Source organism: Siphateles boraxobius, unplaced genomic scaffold (genome assembly GCF_051911475.1).
Source record: "Siphateles boraxobius isolate OS27281-9 unplaced genomic scaffold, OSU_SipBor_1 12, whole genome shotgun sequence".
Lineage (NCBI taxonomy): Eukaryota > Metazoa > Chordata > Actinopteri > Cypriniformes > Leuciscidae > Siphateles > Siphateles boraxobius.
The window spans coordinates 2,146,576-2,165,229 of record NW_027508722.1 but is presented as its reverse complement, the minus strand read 5'-3'; the positions used below and the strand labels follow the sequence as shown (position 1 = coordinate 2,165,229).

The window sequence follows — 18,654 nt, the reverse complement described above, 5'->3', positions numbered from 1 at the left end:
TGTCAAGCTATTCGTTAGTCTGGTTGTTTGATGACAAAAAGATGAAATGTAGTTGCAATAAAGGAGATAAGAATCCGCACATCATCAGCAGCGGAGGACTCTCATTCTGCTGTGCGGAACTGAGGATGAACTGATGACGCAACAGTTTGATCTTCGGCTGACAAATCAGAGAAAAGGGGCGTTTCATTCCCGCCCACGTGTAGAAATCGAATATTCAAGCTGTTTATTCATTTTTCTACCTCAGAACGAAAAATGAAAAATCAAGCAGAATTCTTTTTTTTTTTGCTTTCAATATTAAATTTTAAAAAAAACACTAAACGAATGATGGATTCAGCTGGATCACGAACAGTTGTACTGATCCATCCTCGAGTGAGAACGAGAGTAAATGAAGACTGCTATGTTCATTCTTACATCCAACAACAAAACACAATCGCTTAGGAGACATTCTTGTCTACAGCTGCTCCAACGTTGAAACAATGGCTGACGGTGTTTAGCTTACTCAGGGTGGGGCTACACTAAAACTGCAGTGTAAGTCAACAGTCGTGGGTGGGGCTTGAGCAAAAGTACGTCACATTGCCCCGAATCTGAGGCTTGTTCTGAGACATTTGATTTTTAAAAAAGCACTGAGTGGATTTCTATCATGGGTACTCACACTGCCAACACACATTTATGTTCAAAAAAGTGAATTTTGCATAATAGGTGCCCTTTAAAAGTTTTGGTGGTCAGACTCGGCGCACAGAGATGAAAGCAAATAAATAATGCTAACGTCAGCAGCCATGGCACTGAACAATCGTTATTACAGTTCAAAAGGACAAACGGTCAGTGTTATTATGCGAGTTAACATGAGTCAAAATGCAAATCTGCAAAGTCACATTTGTCATCCGTCACTGTGACATCAATTGGACTTTTAAAGCTTAAATAATGAGTGGATTAAGCTTGGAATAAGGATAGGAATAACATGGATAGAACTTGCTTGTCGGAGGATTGTAATGCATCACAGTCAGTCAGGTTCAAGGAAGTGAGACATTGGCTAATAAAGTAAGTAAGTAAGACAAAAAGTTTTATTTTTCGCAACTGGTAAATTGACTTGTTAATAGCAATTTAGTGTGACAAATCGGGTCCAGTCGGGTCTGTGTCTTCTTCTCGCTGGGTTCGGGTCCAGCTTTTTAAATAATAGATGGGTAATAATTAAATAATTTTTGGACCCATGTAGACCGCTATTTCCCATGTAGACCGTATAAAAGTAAATAAAATATACATGTATACCATTGAGGGAAGAAGTCACAACCAGTATTTTTTCTCACATTTCACTAAATTTATTGGATGACAAAAACCATTGAAAACTTCACATTACATTCAAGAAGTGATTCCCAAGTTCAACAGGATAGTCAAAAACAGCATTGGCACATTTAAATGGTGCAAAACGTTGTATGATACCTTATTTTATTAAATACTATAAAAACAAGAACTCAAATATAATTGCATAAAGGAATGGATTAGATAACGTCAATGTTTTCAGTTTGGAGGAGGAGGAGGCAACCACAGCATTCTAGTTAGGATTTACATTCCCGTTTGATCCACAAATCACAGAAAGTTAATCATGATGGTATGGGACTACAATAAAATAATATCATTCTTATCACTTCGTGTGAAATCATGCTTGACACACTCCCTGAGTTCAGAGTCATGATTCAACACAGCTAACGTAAAAGGCATTTAAAGGTCAAATAGCGACTGAGGATAAAACATAAATCTGTCAGATGAGGCTGATTGCAGTGCCGTCTTTAGTACAGACAGAGAAATCACAATGCTCCACAAAATAAACTGCACGGAGCAAGAAATCAGTGCGATGAAAACAACCGTACACAAATAAAGCTCATCAGTATCAGACGATGGTTGAGGTATTTTGGAAATAATACTGAGAAACTTGAGGTAGGAGCAAGAGTCTCTTTTACATTGTGGAGAAGATGCAGAACACGTTGCTATAAATAAATACTATAAGTAAAGGATAATAATTGGATTACATAAACAGTATGCATATATCTATATATTAAATATGCTTTAAAGTCTTTCAGCTCCTCCTGTAAAATGGGAGTAAAAGGCTGTTAAATACATTCCAAAACAATACAGGCAGCTTGAGAACGGAGCCAATGTCTTCAATGGGCAACATTTGTTCAGAATAATAACTTATTTCTCTCTATCTCTCTCCAAGAAAGCCCCTGAGGCCAATTGTCAAAGACAAATAACAAAATATATCGCTAGCAAACATACAGATCAGCAGCATTTAAGACGAGATAGCAAATATCAAGCCGAGATTTGACTGTGGACTGAAGCTTAGAGATAAAAGTGTGATTGATTATTTACTTTCATGTCTAATAGAGCGTGTTATTGTTTTTGAGCTAACCACTGATCACTAGTGACAGATTTTGGACACATGTAAAAAGAGCCGCTGGTTACGAGAGCCATGTCAGCGGTTTTAACATTCATTTGGTCCCTGGTGATCAGGACAAGTCTATTGCAAAATTGGCAATTGCCAAAATCCCCAATTCAAACCCACCACCAAAACATTTTCATAAAATCATCAAGAAATACCAGAAACATTCAAATTAGTCAATCATCTGTAAGAATAAGACGTTAATACCAATCGCCAACTCTAGACGAGGAAGCTCACTTCATAAGATATGAGGTAACTACTGCAGAAATACACCAAACACTGTACTGAAATTCCTGAGAGCAGCTCTATTCCTGAGTGTAAGACCGCTAAAAAAAGTGACATTCTTCTTTGCTTTTATAGACCTGAGGAAGTTCCAACAGCAGCATTATGAATTTGTTTTTTCCAGTATAGTGATATGATTGGGTTTCTCAGTTGGTGGGTGTTGGGGAATGACTGTGCTCCTCTTCCTCCACTTTGAGACCCGCAGATGTTCCCTGAGAGCCCTGTGGCGACTGCTGGGCTTTGGCGGGACAGTTGGCAACCATGTGAGCGACACTTTGGCAGAAATGGCATCTTTTGGGTTGGGGAGGCAATTTGCACTCTTTGGCATGATGGTCCAGACCGCCACAATTGTAACACCTGTGGAAAAATTATGATTGCAAATGTATTAATGATTAAAAACAATCCCCATAATAATAATACTAATTAAAGGGTTAGTTCACCCAAAAATGAAATTTCTGTTATTAATTTCTCACCCTCGTGTCATTCCAAACCTGTAAAACCTTCATTCATCTTTGGAACACAAATTAAGATGTTTTTGATGAAATACGAGAGCTTTCTGACCCTATAGACAGCAACATAATTTCAACTTTCAAGCCCCAGAAAGGTAGTAAAGACATTGTTAAAATAGTCCATGTGACTCCAGTGGTTCAACTTTAATGTTATGAAGCGACGAGAATATGACTTTATTCATTTATTTATTCTCTTCTGTGTCAGTGTCCTATGATGTTGACGTAGTGGAAACAGTGCTTCCTGGATCTACGTGAGAACGCTGGCTCGTTATTGGCCGATGTTGGTCAAGTGAGCACCTCGACACGTGTGTGATGCTGACGCAGGAGCCGGCCAATGTTGAGCCGGTCTTCAAATGTAGAAACAGGAAGCGCTGCACTTTCTGGTCCCACCAGACTCTCATACATTTCATTTGTACATAGAGTCTGGCACCGCTCCATTGACAATTGTTAACTTCCTTGTAGGCGGGTACTCTTTTGAAGTCTAAAACTATTGGATCTGCCCAGAGTCACTCTGGATCTGCCATAACCAACCGCTAACGTTTGGTCGTGACGTATGTCATGTCGAACCCCGTGGGGAGGAGGGCAACAACATCATGGCCACCAACAAAACTAAGCAAAGATTGTTCTTGCTCCAAATTTAACTTCTTGATATCCGGCAGCGTCGCCACAACGGACCGAATGGCTTCCCTCGCATCTTTCTCCGCTGTCATTACTGAACTACAACTCAAAATAACACATGACATCAACGTCATCGTTCTCAGCCACTCCCTCTGTTCGCTGATTGGCCCGGTAAAAAATTGACCGGAGAAAACCAAAGACTACAGCACAATCCCAGACGTAGTACTGAAGGAAAATGAAGATTGAGCAGAAGTACGTAGGAGGGCGGAGACAGGCTAATATTCTCGTCACTTCATATTATTAAAGTTGAACCACTGGAGTCACATGGACTATTTTAATGATGTCTTTACTACCTTTCTTGGCCTTAACATTCTCAATGACATTGCTGTGTATGGAGGGATCAGAAACCTCTCAGATTTCATAAAAATATCCTAATTTGGGTTCCAAAGATGAATGAAGGTCTTAGAGGTGGGCAGACTTTTTAGACCAGAGGGCCACATCAAGTTTTGCTAGATGCCAGAGCTAACCAGCCAAAACTTGATCCGCATTGAGGGAATGTTTTTTGAATGAATTAGACCAACCAAATAAAGGGAGAGGACCAAAAAAGAAAATAATTTTCTGGTGAATAATTTGGATTTGTTGGAATATGACGTTTAACACTGAATGTGCAATAGGTGAGGCATGCTGATCTCTCAAAGCTGTTCATAAAGAGTGAGGATAACATATTTATGTCAAGCTGAAACCTTTGTGAGATCATGCTATGATCTGTCAAACTCACTTGATATTGACACACGAAGCACTTCTCATGTGACCCCACTAAGCTTTAACTGTCAGATAATCATGAGGGAAATATGACATGCAGCACATGGGTTTAACCTGGTGCATTTCATCAAGATACGAATGATAAACATCAGCTGTGATAGAGCCATGAACATCCCCACAGATCAAAACATATCCATTATGGCATATGGAGCACCTCACTGTGCCTATATACAGTATTAATTTACAGAGTTAATTTACAAAACGAAAATTGAAAAGCAGTCAACCAGAAAATACTAAATTTGACTATGGAAATGTCCAAGATGTAACTTTTTAATTAATTTTCAACACACCATCTAAGCACATATACGCAAACTTGGTGAGTCCCTGTAGGTTCTTGTAGCCTATGTCTTATAGAAATAATAGAAATAGAATATGTATGTCACTAGTCTCTAGTTTGTAGTGCTGTCGCTGGTTATTGGTAGGTTGCACGTCTGGCCATATCTATATAAAATACCATCACAAGTGATATATATATAACACTATCCTTTTAATTTGACTAGGAATTAGGGTCAAAAGAATTAAAAGTAACAGTATGCTGTTGGGAGAGTGTTTTTATATCACCACAGCAGTGTTCAGTAGATTAAATCATTTAGTAGGATCGATCAATCAACAAATTAAACTCACGCATACTGTCATAACTTACTAAAACGTCATTCGAATTTGACAAATAATCAATTTTCTTGTCATTAATAGTCAACATAATGCAGGGGAAACTGTAAAATTAACTGCAGCAGTGCTAATTTGCATCATCAAATTACAACACTAGAACTATAAACGTATGAATTAAACTCACTGAGACTGTCGACAGTTTCTTTTCCATGCATCATTTTATTATATCAATGTATGTGGTTACAGTCAAATCATATAAAACAGTGAAATCTCCCTCGAACTCTTCTTGCCTGCACTCGAGACGGTGACGTGAGCTCCACTGAAAAGTCTTCTTTTCTATTGATTGTCGCTCCCGAAAATCGCTTTTCATTTGCATAAAGTTGACATTTCTGAACTTTTGTCACGTGTCTCGCATCGCTCCATTGAAATGAATGTGATCGTGTCGCTTTGTCGCTGCGTGTCGCTGGCGGTATGAACGAGGCTTTAGTGTAATATTTTTAAAAACTCCCTCGTGGGCTACAGTCCGAGAAATCTGTCAAGCTTTGAGGAAAATGGATAGATTACATTCTCCCACTAAGACCAGACCTTGTATAGAAATTATGAATATTTTTAAGAAAAGTTTTGATAATTGATGATAATTTTCATCACCATATCCGTTACTTTAAGAGCTCCGTAACTTACTGAACAGTTTGGGGCATATCAAATGGTTAGTGACAACATTGTACAACAATGCTGGTGACCATCAAAAAGCAGGCCATTGTATCATTTTCATGAGATATCGATGTGTGTGTGTGTGGCTTTTATGGCTTATATTCATATAGCATGATATAGTGAGAATCGGGAGCTAATATTTGACGAGGAAAAAACACCTAAGTTTTATTGAGAGGCTCAAACTGAGCAAAAAAAAAAAAAATTTGGTGCAGTTGCTTATATTTATATGACCAAAAAAATGTTTAATATAAATCAATAGACTACTTACATAAAATAATATAGATATCAGCTGTGCCTCTATATCTAAAAATAATAGTCGTAGTAAGATAATATCTAAATGCATAATTTTAAATCAAAGATCTGTAGTTTTAAAATATAATGCAATACAATACAATGATGATTGAGAGATGAACTAATAAACTTTCCTCAAAAGCCTGATGGATCATATTTAATGCATAAGAAATTATGTACGATCATGTTCATATTTAATATAAGAAATTATGTATGGATAATCAAGTAAGCGTACAGTACGTTGCTTCAGTCCAGTAAGTGTTCATCTTGACATATTACTAACAATATAAGTTATTCTTACTGTACGTTTACTTTATAATAATCAGAAAAGATTTCAGCGTAAAAAGACTGAAGAACTGAAGGTGGACGTTTTTACAATTATCCTATAAAGTATGAACTATCAATCAGACAAAAGAAGACATGTAGTATATTAAGAGGTCTTTGCGTATCAGATATGAGGGTTCAATTTTGCTGAACTGTGTGAGCACATATTCCAAATTTCCAATGAAAATAAAACCTGGCTCTTTTACTCTAATAAAGTGTATTGTAAAAGTGTTAAATTCATGGCCAGGCTGTCAGAGTTGACACGAGGAGCTCCCAGTGGCATATGTGTGGTTGGTTTGGGTCGGTCGCTGCTGCATTGATGTGCACTCAGCTGAGGTCATGTGGGCGACGGACACAGGGCACAGGGGACCTCAGGATGGTTTACAGGCACTGACCCGAGGCCTTCATCAGCACCGTGTGGCACGGGCCGACAGCAGGCGCAGCGTGCAGAAGCCAATGACGGCCTTTGTTTGAGAAAAGCTGCAGCAGCAACCTATGAACTATGACCTTTTGCAGCCCTAACCCTCCAAACACCCCACCCAGTCCCTAAACACATGCAGTTTCCATGGCAACCCTGACCCCTGACCCCTCTCGGGCACCTTCATCTGTTATCAATTAAATAAACTGCGGCGTCTTCTCTACATCCCGAGGTCGAAGCAGAGTGTGTATGACACTCACACTTTATTCTGACTTGTGAAAAACAAGTGTGATTAATTGTAATGAAAGTGCACTTGTAATCTTCAAATCTTGTAATAATTGTGTAATAGTAGTAATACTTCAAACCTCCCTCTCTCTCTCTCTCTCTCTCTCTCCCTATATATATAGTAAATACAATTATTTTAATGTGTTGACTAACATACTAAAGCACGTGTAAAGTACTTGATTAAAATTGTATCTGAGGTGACATTTAAAGTTAATATATTTTAAATGTATCGAGCCGCCACTTCCTCATTAAAAATATACTGTACGTGTCATACAAGTTTCAATAGAAATTACATTAAAGTATATTTTAGTTCACCATAAATGCTTGTCAGTAGTACATTCACTTTAACCATATTTTTAAAGACAACAGAAATATAAATGAAATTAAATATAAAGATGTACTTAAGTCCTACTTAAGAGGGTCAAAAAAGCACTTATTTGCATTAAATATAAATATAAACTACAATATATTTTCACTTAATTTTTTAATAACATGCAATTAAGTGTCTAAAAAAATCCATTCAGTTCACACTTAAGTATATTCTTTTAAAGTATATTGTTTCTTCAATAAGCACTCTTTTTAAAAGTATGCTCCTTCTTTTTTCACAAGGGCTGCTTCAGTAAAACAATGACGCTAGTCCACTGAGCTGATGAATAATCATGATGGACAGATGTTAGAGCTTCTTAAAGGGGCAACGCGCTCCAGGGATGTATCGAACGCAACACCCTATGAGGGTATAAAGATCTGCACGAAGATACTGTCAACGCAGAGTCTTTCACAATAAACAGAACGGACTGACTGCTGGGCCCAATCACACATCTATAACATCCACCTGGAATAAATTGTATGCAAATGATATGACTAATAATTCTGAGGCATAATTTTTTTGCAAATTAAATTGAAAACTGGGTGATCATCCTTGAAGCTAAAATTGAAAGTTGCTTTCAGTTGTAAGCATTTTTTTAACAACCTCAGGATTGGGGGATTTCCATCAGGTATAAACGCATCAGTGACCAGGCGTTTTAACCAGTTATTGATCCGGGTCACATCGACGGCCCTAACCGAGGGCAGAGGTGGGGGAAGGGGTGAGATGACCAAAACACATTTTTGGATAGATCAAAGAGAGGGACTTCAAGCTCTCAGTTATGAGCTGCTAAAACAAACACACACACTATAGCACTATTCACTGACATTGAAGTGACAACAGGCAAACATTACCTAAAGGATTCGCTTTTTCTACCTGTAATATAACATAGTGACAGTGTTTTTACCCGTGCAACAAATGCTTATAAGTATCAAAAATCAGGTCATTGTAAAAATTTTCCTTTCCATGAGATTAAAATTGAGCTTTTTCTATTTAAACAGTTTCATTAATTGCATGTACGCATCAAATATGCTGGGAGGGTAGCAAAATAAAAGGATTCAACGTCAAAACCAAACCGGCTAGTGGAAAATATTAACGGCCCTGAAATGCCTTCCATAAAGAAGCAGGGTTTGAAAGTTCATGCAAGCCTTAAGGTGTGGTCAAATATCTAATTTTTAGCAAAATTTTGCAATCAGACTGCAATATCTGCAGAACTGTCAATATCGTAGAGATGTATGAAGCACAGCTCGCACAAAAGTCACTGGCAAACCAAGCAAATTTTTCCAAATTGAGTGATCAACTTGAACCGATTATGAAATCTTTCACTCTAAAGGCACCGATATACTTTAAGCGAAATCGAAGAACGAACATGTGTGAGGTACTTTTACACAAAATACGGTCAAAACCATGTTTGTTTCGGGAGTTCTGATCAGCTTGCCAGAGCAAACTTTCCAGAAAAACTCCACTGCACTACGATTGGTCCGTGAGTGATGTTGTAATAGGTAGGTGTGGCTCTGAGGCTCCGCCTTGTTTGATGTGAAAATCTTTTCCGATTCATTTCTTCTGTTCAGATACAAGTAAAAACATGACCAAAAATGAATACTTGCCAAGCGCCAAATGCAAGTAAAAATCAGTGTTGGCAAGTATTTGAAACAGTGTCAATCGCCAGTTGGCCGGTAACATTTTTATAAATTCTAGCAATGTTGTGAGAACATGAACGTGAACAAACGTATCATCACGAAAGTTTAAGCCTTGCCAACTGAAATATTCAAGTGTAAGAATACGCAAAGGGGAACTCAATTCGTTACACGATATGTGGGAAGTTTTCTGTGCGCAAACACCCGAAATGTGCCTCAGACTGTGCACGAATACTAATTTTAACTTCCATCTTAAATCTTCTTGCACTTGAAAATGCGCGTATTGGTGAGTATCCTCGTAAACATAGTCAGTTATGCCTTAAGTAAATGTAAATGAAAAGGCATGTGTATTTTATTGAATATTGAAACCTGCATTAGGTCTTAAAGTGACGGCAGCCTAATATAACCTGCTGCCGTCTGTGTCCTTAATGTTTATCAAACAACAAAAGACAGAAAAATCACTCACTGCTCTTGACTGAATAACTTTTGTAACTTTAATAAGGATTAATCTATGTTTCATTTATACAGTGAAGAATATGCAGTGCTAGTTTACATTTGATTACTTTTTTTTAAGTTTCTGTACCTGAAAATCTTACATTTTCACTGGTATCTAAAATGCTGGTGTCATAAAAATATAAAAAGAAACTGTACTTCTAATTGAAAGAAACACTGACACTGTTTTCCATGTTTAATACTGTAAAGCTGCTTGATTTGAAGCGGTCTACAGTATAAAGTGCTATATAAATAAACGTGACTGCTGAATTGCAGATGTGGTGCAAACATATCCACATCACTATGATCAGATGCTTTCTGAACTGCTGTACTCTCACCGTTTTCTGCACCATTTAGGGGTGAACAAGATACTAAAGCATACCTTTTAAAATGGCCTTTGTATCACTTTCTTCTGAGACTCAAACAAGGTACCCAAATGGCACAAGACCGAAAATAAAGCTACTGGATGTTTGTTGATAAGAAAGACCCAGGTTTCTCAGTAACTCATTGCCCCAGCTGTACAAAGACAGTTTGAAGCTAAATCTTTGAATGGTCAAATTTTAGCTCTGAGACGGCTCACCTGTCTCCTTTGGCTCGGCGTTTCGGGACGCTCTTGCCTTTGGGTCTCCTCTCACTGCCCACACAGGGAGTTCCTCCAGGACCCGTCACCTGCAGAGACTCGAGACCCTTACAGGACTTCTTGAACGTGAACTCGACCGCCTCGCCCTCCTTCAGACTGCGGAAACCCTCCATGTGCAGTTTACTCTGAGAGAAGCAGAAAAACATTCTCAGCAATGCCACTACACCAAAATCCACATTCATTTAGAAACTGAATTCATTACATGCAGAAGGCAAGAAATTGCTGTAAGTGTAAGGTTGGAAATGCGAACGTCTGGTTTCAGCACTGTGTTTGTGTTAAAGGGATAGTTCACACAAAAATGTAAATTCTGTCAGTATTTACTCCCAGTAAGACCTTCGTTCATCTTCGGAACACGAATTAAGATATTTATGTTTAATTCTGAGAGCTGTATCACTCTTCCATAGGCTTCTAAGGGATTGAAACTTGACGGCCCTGAAAAGTTATTAAAGACATCATTAAAATAGTCCAAGTGACTACAGTGGCTCAATCCTAAGTTTATCAAGCGACGAGAATACTTTCTGTGTGCAAAAACAAACAAAAATAACGACTATTTCAACTATTGATTTCCTTCTCTGTGGGCCTCTAGTGAGTTCACTAGTATAACAGCGCAGCGCTTCTGTATTGTACGTCACACGTAGGCTCACTATTGGTCGACGCTGGTCATGTGTGTGATGCGTGTGACGTACAACACAGAAACACTGCGCTGTTTCACTACGTGAACACTATTTAAGCACAAATGCATCCATGAGGTCACGGAGGTGGTCCGGACCTCGCTATTTTTCTGAGGTGTACATAGTAAATGTTGTGAAATAAATGCCTAATATCATATTAACACTACTTAAGTGCTGCAAGGATATTGCCCAGCACCAAGAACACTGCTCATCAATGCTAAAATATTTTAGATGAGCGATCAAATCAAAGTAGACAGGCTTTATGTTCACAGAAGCCGCTGAGCGCAAATTCTAGCGCAACCCGACGCTTCAGTAAATGGTCATAAAGTGCAATAAAATGTAAGTAGCTAAACTAAACATTTCATATTTGACAGCTGTTTTAGGATAGAGATGGCAAACTGATAAACTTTTATCAGATTTGCCATTTTGAATTGAAAAAAGGCCTATATAATTTACGTTATCCATGTAAAGTAATAATTAGCAACTGTCGATGTGAGGGGAGAAGAAACATGAACGAAGCCGTGTTATTAGGCATAAGATTAATAATGAACGTGTACGTATTGTAAATACATTTTATAAACTTATTTACCAATAGTGTTCATAGCCTTCAGTAAAGCAACTTGTCTAAGAAAATGATTCATAAAACATAAATGACAGACAAAAATGAAAAGACATGGCAGGATAATGAGACTGAGAGCAAGAGAAGGAGAAATGCTCTTTTTAACTAGCTCAAATTTGGGGCCGCAGTGATTTTAAAACGGCCCTGTGCGCATCTGTATGTGTGATGTGCATTCTTATGGGATATGAAAGAGAAAGCGACTGACTTATGTGTGAAAAAACCTTGCTTCACCATCCCCCGACCCAGGTTACAGCATTCCTGACACACACACACACACACACACACACACACACACACACACACACACACACACACACACACACACATCCCCCCACAGCACACACACGTCTCACTCCCTGATCGCTGGGAAGGATGCTGTGGCAGGGGTCCACAAAAATTCTTCAAATGGTTGCTTGGCTTGAGGGCGAACATATCCACTGTTATGAATGAGCTCTTTGCAAAGTGTAAATGTAGTAGGCTACCTGAACTAATTATTTAAAATCTCCCTGTGGCGAAAATCCAGCTTTAAATGTTGTTTATATGTCTATGTGTTGTTTTTAATATGCTTTAAGACAAACCATGTGCAAATTCATAAGTCAGCAACATTGCTAAGTATTTTCTCTTTAAAACTGTTTCTGACGTCACAAACTACCTTGTAACCAATCAGATCAACGTGTGATCGTCAACGAGTGGATCTCGTGTGGAGCTGAGTGAGTGAGTGAGTGGAGGCGGGGCTTATTTGCATATTCATAGAACCACTTATACTAAATGAGGCAAGAGTGTCGAGTTACATTCAAACTATTTTTAAAACGTTTAAATATGTCATTTTGGTGATCAAAGATGAGTTTTAAGGGATACAATTGACTACAGGGGGACATTAAAGGAATATACTAGTGCTGCAAGGATGAAGTATTTTTCTGGGCCAAAACCTGGAAACGGCTTCGCATCTCAACACTTCCGCTTACGTCGTACTGAAGTCAATGGGTTAAATGCCTGAAATAAGGTCTGTGGTGAACACAAGCTCAAGATATTTACACACTTTATTCTAAGACATTAAATACATCAGTAATACCCTCTTGTGATTATTTTAAATCTTTTACTTGTTTATCCTGTCTAAATGAACTATGAGGTTGTCAGGGACAATAAACGTCATCGTGTAATGAGTTTATAGCCTTTATGGGTAGCTTTTTACTTCTGTATTCAGGCTTCAAAATTGCTCTTTTGCAAAGATTATCATGATGAACAAAAAATTTAAAAAATATTAAACTTTTGTTGGTCACAGAGCTTATTTTCTGCAATAATCCATAAGCAAATGGAAAAATCGTATTGGTTTTTTGTTAAAGTGTAGTCAATCATTTTATTCCTTAAACACTCATCTTTGATCACCAAAATCACATATTTAAACGTTTTATTTCATTGAAAAAAAAATCTTCATGCCTTAAAATAGCTTGAATGTAACTCGACACTCTAGCCTCATTTAGTATTCGTGGTTCTATGAATATGCAAATGAGCCCCGCCTCCACTCACTCAGCTCCACACGAGATCCACTCGTTGACGATCACACGTTGATCTGATTGGTTACAAAGTAGTTTGTGACGTCAGAAACACCAGCGATTTCAAACCGTGTTTTTGAGACTGTCTTTGGTTCACTGCAGTTTTAAAGAGAAAATACACAGCAGTGGTATCGACTTTGCACATGGTTTGTCTTAAAGCATACTAAAAACACCACATAGACATATAAACCACATTAAAAGCTGGATTTTCACCACAGTGAGACTTTAAGGGAACCAGGGTAATGCAAGCTTATGAGTTGGCCTAAAGAAAAAGTGTCATCGCTGCATCGCTCTATAGTTCACCCATCATTTACTCACGCTCACTGGAGTGTTCTTCTGCCACCAACTAATGGCAGCAATGTTTTTCATACAGTAAATGCATTACACAACTGCAGACCTTATCGTGTTGATAAACTCAACGAGCAGAAGTAAGAACAGCTTCATGATGGATTATGTGTGAGTATCTCATGAAACATGTCCCGGTCACATTTTACAAAAATATATTGCATATGACCAGTAAGGTTTTTAGCATTATTTTCATGACTGTGAAATGCATCTTATCTCCCTCTTCCGACTGTCAATAGCTTATAGTTATTCAAAAAAACACACAAAAAAAAAACACATACATTCTCATTACTGTAATTCAGAAATTATTACATACGTTTGTAAAGTAATATTAGTTTCAGGACAGGATGATTTTTATTATTGCATTACAGTAATGAGAGTGAGCTTTTTTATATTATACTAAGAGAGAATTTAACGACAACATGCATACAGTTTTTATTTTCAGCAAGAAAGATAAAAACATTCAAGCTTCAAGCTGACAGTGTTTTTAAATAAAAATAAAAATGAACATAATTGGTTTGTCTATACCTGGTTAACAAAAGTGTTATTTTCCATGAAACCCCAAACAAATAAAAAGCATGGCCATCGAGCTCAAGCATTATATAAGTTAGAGTTTATGCAGCTTAGTTAACATTGTATTTGACAAAGTATTCTAGTTCTCTTGGATATTTATACAGTATTTAAAAAAATGAGGCAGATAATTCTGCACATTAAATGTACCAAACACCGTCAGTGGATCATTTGGCCTTAGATGACAAGTATTACAGGTCTTCTAATTGATGTGATGTAAACGGCCCCACGAGGATCTGTAGTAGTAGTGTTTGTTTTGAGGAAACATTGTTGGTTACAACTATGTTGTGGCAGATGCGGTGTTCCCTTTCAAGTACGTCCATTGTGTGTGGGTCAAAGTGACCGTTAACGTATTTCCCTAGACACATGTGACCCCCCCAACCCCCAATTTCCCTTCCTCCCACTGACATCTCACTGACAAGCTTTAAAGCCCTCCCTACAGTAAAAACCCTGAGAAGAGAGCATGTCGACTGGATCTGTACTGTATGGGCATGGACGATACATTAGGTGATGGAGAAATCACAAGTAAGGTTTTGACATAATAAGAAGCAAAACGCCACAGATATAGAAAGGATCACGCTCTTCTTCTTTTGTTTGCACTCACAAAGACCAGCAGCGGAGTTAATGTTGTGTAGCTGAGGCCAAACGTGTGTGTAGCACGTGGACCATCAATGAATCCGGCCACTGTCGCCTTTCCTTGCTTAGTTGGGCTTTAAAAGACACATAACATTCAGTAATATTATCGAGTTGACAGTTGAGAACTAAACTTGAGCTGAATAATGACACTATCGTCTTAAGTAGAGCTGCGTATTTTGGAATTTAACTTGTTTCATAATTTCATAACTTTCCACCGTTATTGAACTGAACTGAATCAACTCTGAACTGACTTGAGCTGAAAATGACACTATTGTCTTTTTAGAGCTGCTTAACTGCAGAATTTAATTGTGGTATATTTGATGAAGTTTGCCAAATCATTAATTATTTTCCTGTATATTACTGTGAAGATGCTTTGAAACAATCTGATCTCTGGGACGTAACCATATATGGCCTTTAAAATGAAACTGCCAAAAGAAATGTTTGTTAAAAAGCAAAATATACAAGACTCTCTTTTATATACTTCTTGAGTTACAGGCATGCAAGCTTGGGGACTGGGTCAGCGTTGGCATATAATGCAACAAAGATTGCTAAAGTCAACATATTTTCACAATTAATAGACCTACCAATCTCTGTATAAATATAATATAAGGATTCTGCCATCTTTCTAAATTCCTTTACCCCCCTCCATGTAATTTGGCTCCAAACCCCCCTATACATCCATTACATTTAATATTTTGACTTTCATCACTATTTATAATATCAGAAATATTAACAAAATCTAAAATTTGAGAAGTTTCTGAAGTTTGGTTGATTTGACATGGAAAAACCCTTTGGGTCAGTTCCTACTTTGTCCGTGTTTAATTTACATTTAATGTTCCATTTCAGAGTTTATACTCTGTGAAACAAATGTCCATTTAACCTCAATTTTGCATGTGTATAATATCATTGAGTTGTATTCTGTAAATAATGGTATTATATTAAACATCTCGTTTTTGCATCAGTTTTTGCCATTGAAAAGCCCAGTCAGCCCCTTGACAAATCTTAGGTTTGCTCACTGACCGGCATGTACAACATGTCCAATACTACTCTTAATCTACTGTTCATGGGGATTGTGATGTGCTAAACGTGCCGAATAATACTAAATGAAGTTTAGCACATTCCTGGTCTGTCTGAAGTCACAGCAGCTCTCGGGACACAAGTGGCCAGCCAGTTGGTCACCCATACAAGGGGGCTCCTAAATGTTTCTCCGCATATCTGTGGCTAATGACTTTATGACAGGAAACAAGATTAAAGGGGTCATCCTTGAAAGTGCTCTTGCTGACAGGCAAGACTATTGTTTTAAGACATGGCACTTACATGAGAAATGAGAGGTGTGAGAGAAATACTAACCATACCAGGGTGGAGCAATGCAATTACTGCAGAAGTTTCAATACTTTGGGAAGTGAATCTGTTTGCCCAGTGTTTGGACAATCAAGAGTGATTGGATTTGCCATTTAGGAGCAGACTAAGCCATTTTAGATTTCAGATGTTGGCTTTCCAAAGCATAACAAAAAGGTAATACAACACCCATTGAAATAGAGCGCTGCAGGGATGACGTATATTTTTTTTAGGCCAAAGCCCAGAAAAGAAACGCATTTTACCACTTCCGCTTTTTGTGATGCGATCTTATGGGTTGGTCTATAACATTATTATTGGGACTTAAACATTATTATCTATTTGATCTAGCTAATTTAAAACTAAATAACCCGCTGTCCATATGTTTCTCAGCACTTACCTGATGGACAAACACGTCAACTGGAGTTTCTAAAGGCACACCGTCTCGTCGTGTCATAGATAGGAATCCAAAACCCATCCGAACATTGAACCACTTGCATACACCCACACCATGGTAGGACTGAGGGTCTTCCTCGGGGGCCTGCCCCTCCTCCTCCTCGGCTTTCGTACACCCTCCTGCAAAACCATTTACATTTACCATCAGAGGGGCAATAAATGCATGCGGATATGTGTCTGCATGTGAAATTTCAAAATTCGAATATAACAGAAAAAGTATAAAACAATTGCCCAAAATGACCAAGAAACCATCAGAGGTTGTATAAAAAAAAAGAATGACTAATCATTTTAGGCCTGGTTTGACAGACAGAGCTTAGATTAAGCCAGGATTAGGCCTTTGTTCAATTAGGGCATTTCAGTAGCTTTTATAAACGTGCCTCAGAAGAAAAAAAAAAACATTACTGGTGTGCATTTGAGATAAAACATTGGCAAAGGCACATATTTTAAGATTGCTTTCTGTTAAAACAGCTCAAACATCTATTTTAGTCTGGGTGATATTTGCACGTTAACAATGAATAACAGAATAACAATGTTATATTATTACTATATATATATATATATATATATATATATATATATATATATATATATATATATATATGTATATATATGTATATATATATATATATATTCTCGTATTTTTATTTGACAAAATAATTTGCATCAGAAAATGCTTACATTTTATAGTGCAGAAAGATGGAAATAATTAGTAGTATGGCAAGCCGTTTTGACTTTTCTTCATTCCCAGGATATAAATTCTTGATATCAACAATTAAATTCTTCATATCTGTAATTGTATTTTCACTAGTTAAATGTCATACAATATCAACAATTGATTTTCTACTAGTTGAAATTCCAACTTCACATATCAGAAATAAAATTTGTTACTAATAACAATCATATTTTTTGATATCAAGGTTAATAGTGCAAATGTATATTCATGATATCAACAATTGAATTGCAACTATTAAAACATGTTCATATCAAAAATTCGATTGTCATTAATTGAAATGTTAATTTCTGATATAATGAATGTGATTGTTACTACTAAGAAAGCCATTTTAAATATCTGAAATTACTTTATATTTATTGATATCAGAAATATATTTGTGTAACATGCTGAACTACATTTACAGATATCCAGAATTAACATTTCAACTAGTGAAAATTGAGTTCTTGATATCATTTTTGTTTACAAGTAGGCAAACCACGTAATTGTTTTAAAATTGATTTAAAAATCTATTACTTTCATAATGCCCTCTTGGTGTCACTGGCAACACATTCTGGCTCTTTAGGTGTTTCTCTCCAAAGTGATGGAGACTTTCCAAATGTGCGCTAACATGGTGAAACCCGACGAAGAAAACACTCGTCCTGTTCGCTACTTCACCTGGATAGTCCTGTTGTAAATCTGAACCCATGGTGAGCGGAATGAAATCCTTCCCTTCTGCGACCAGCACGGGCCTTAAACCTTCCTCAAGTCTCATGTAAAACACACTCTCACAACTCATGAAGAAACTGGATCAAAATAAAGAGGAGCTCCGCGATAACCTGACTTAAACGAGTACACGAGGGAGTGGAAAACCACAGGGAAACATGAAAGACAATGCAGGGACCCCCAGCCCCCCACGTACCCTAAACAAGCAACACCTTGATGTACCTCGATGAAGAGGGCCAGAACCTCGAAATTAAAATGCCATACCCTCTGCCATGGGCTCCAATCTGTGCCTGTTGAGTTCGGGATGTTCGCGTTAAATCTCGTTTCTCCAGGTGATCTCTCAGGATCGGTCACTGCTCTCTGTACAGATGCTTCTCATGCTCTCTCTCTCTCTCTCTCTCTCTCTCTCTCTCTCTCTCTCTCTCTCTCTCTCTCTCTCTCTCTCTCAGTTTCGGTCAAGTCCACGTGATTTCCAATCACTCTCCCCTCCAGGATGACCAACACATTCCTCAATGGAAACCCCCAGACCCCCACCCCCCCACCCCAGTTCAAAATAGACCAGTCACACAGAGAGAGAGTCCGGCCCCCAACTCTTCCA

General features: G+C 37.8%; 1 protein-coding gene across 2 annotated transcripts; it reads right to left on the bottom strand.

Annotated features, from left to right (window-relative positions):
* Nucleotides 1-1,367: 1,367 nt before the first annotated feature.
* Nucleotides 1,368-18,430, bottom strand: lin28aa (lin-28 homolog Aa). Of its 2 annotated transcripts, XM_077204834.1 has the most exons (4): nt 18,321-18,430; nt 16,566-16,741; nt 10,377-10,561; nt 1,368-3,073 (listed from the first exon to the last, which is right to left on the bottom strand). In XM_077204834.1, exons 1-4 carry the CDS (start codon nt 18,328-18,330, stop codon nt 2,863-2,865), a joined length of 582 nt encoding a protein of 193 aa, XP_077060949.1. In that variant the 5' UTR covers nt 18,331-18,430; the 3' UTR covers nt 1,368-2,862. The 2 variants fall into 2 exon arrangements, with proteins under 2 accessions (XP_077060949.1, XP_077060948.1); XM_077204833.1 differs by lacking the exon at nt 18,321-18,430 and having other exon boundaries at nt 16,566-16,814.
* Between the last annotated feature and the right edge of the window lie 224 nt (nt 18,431-18,654).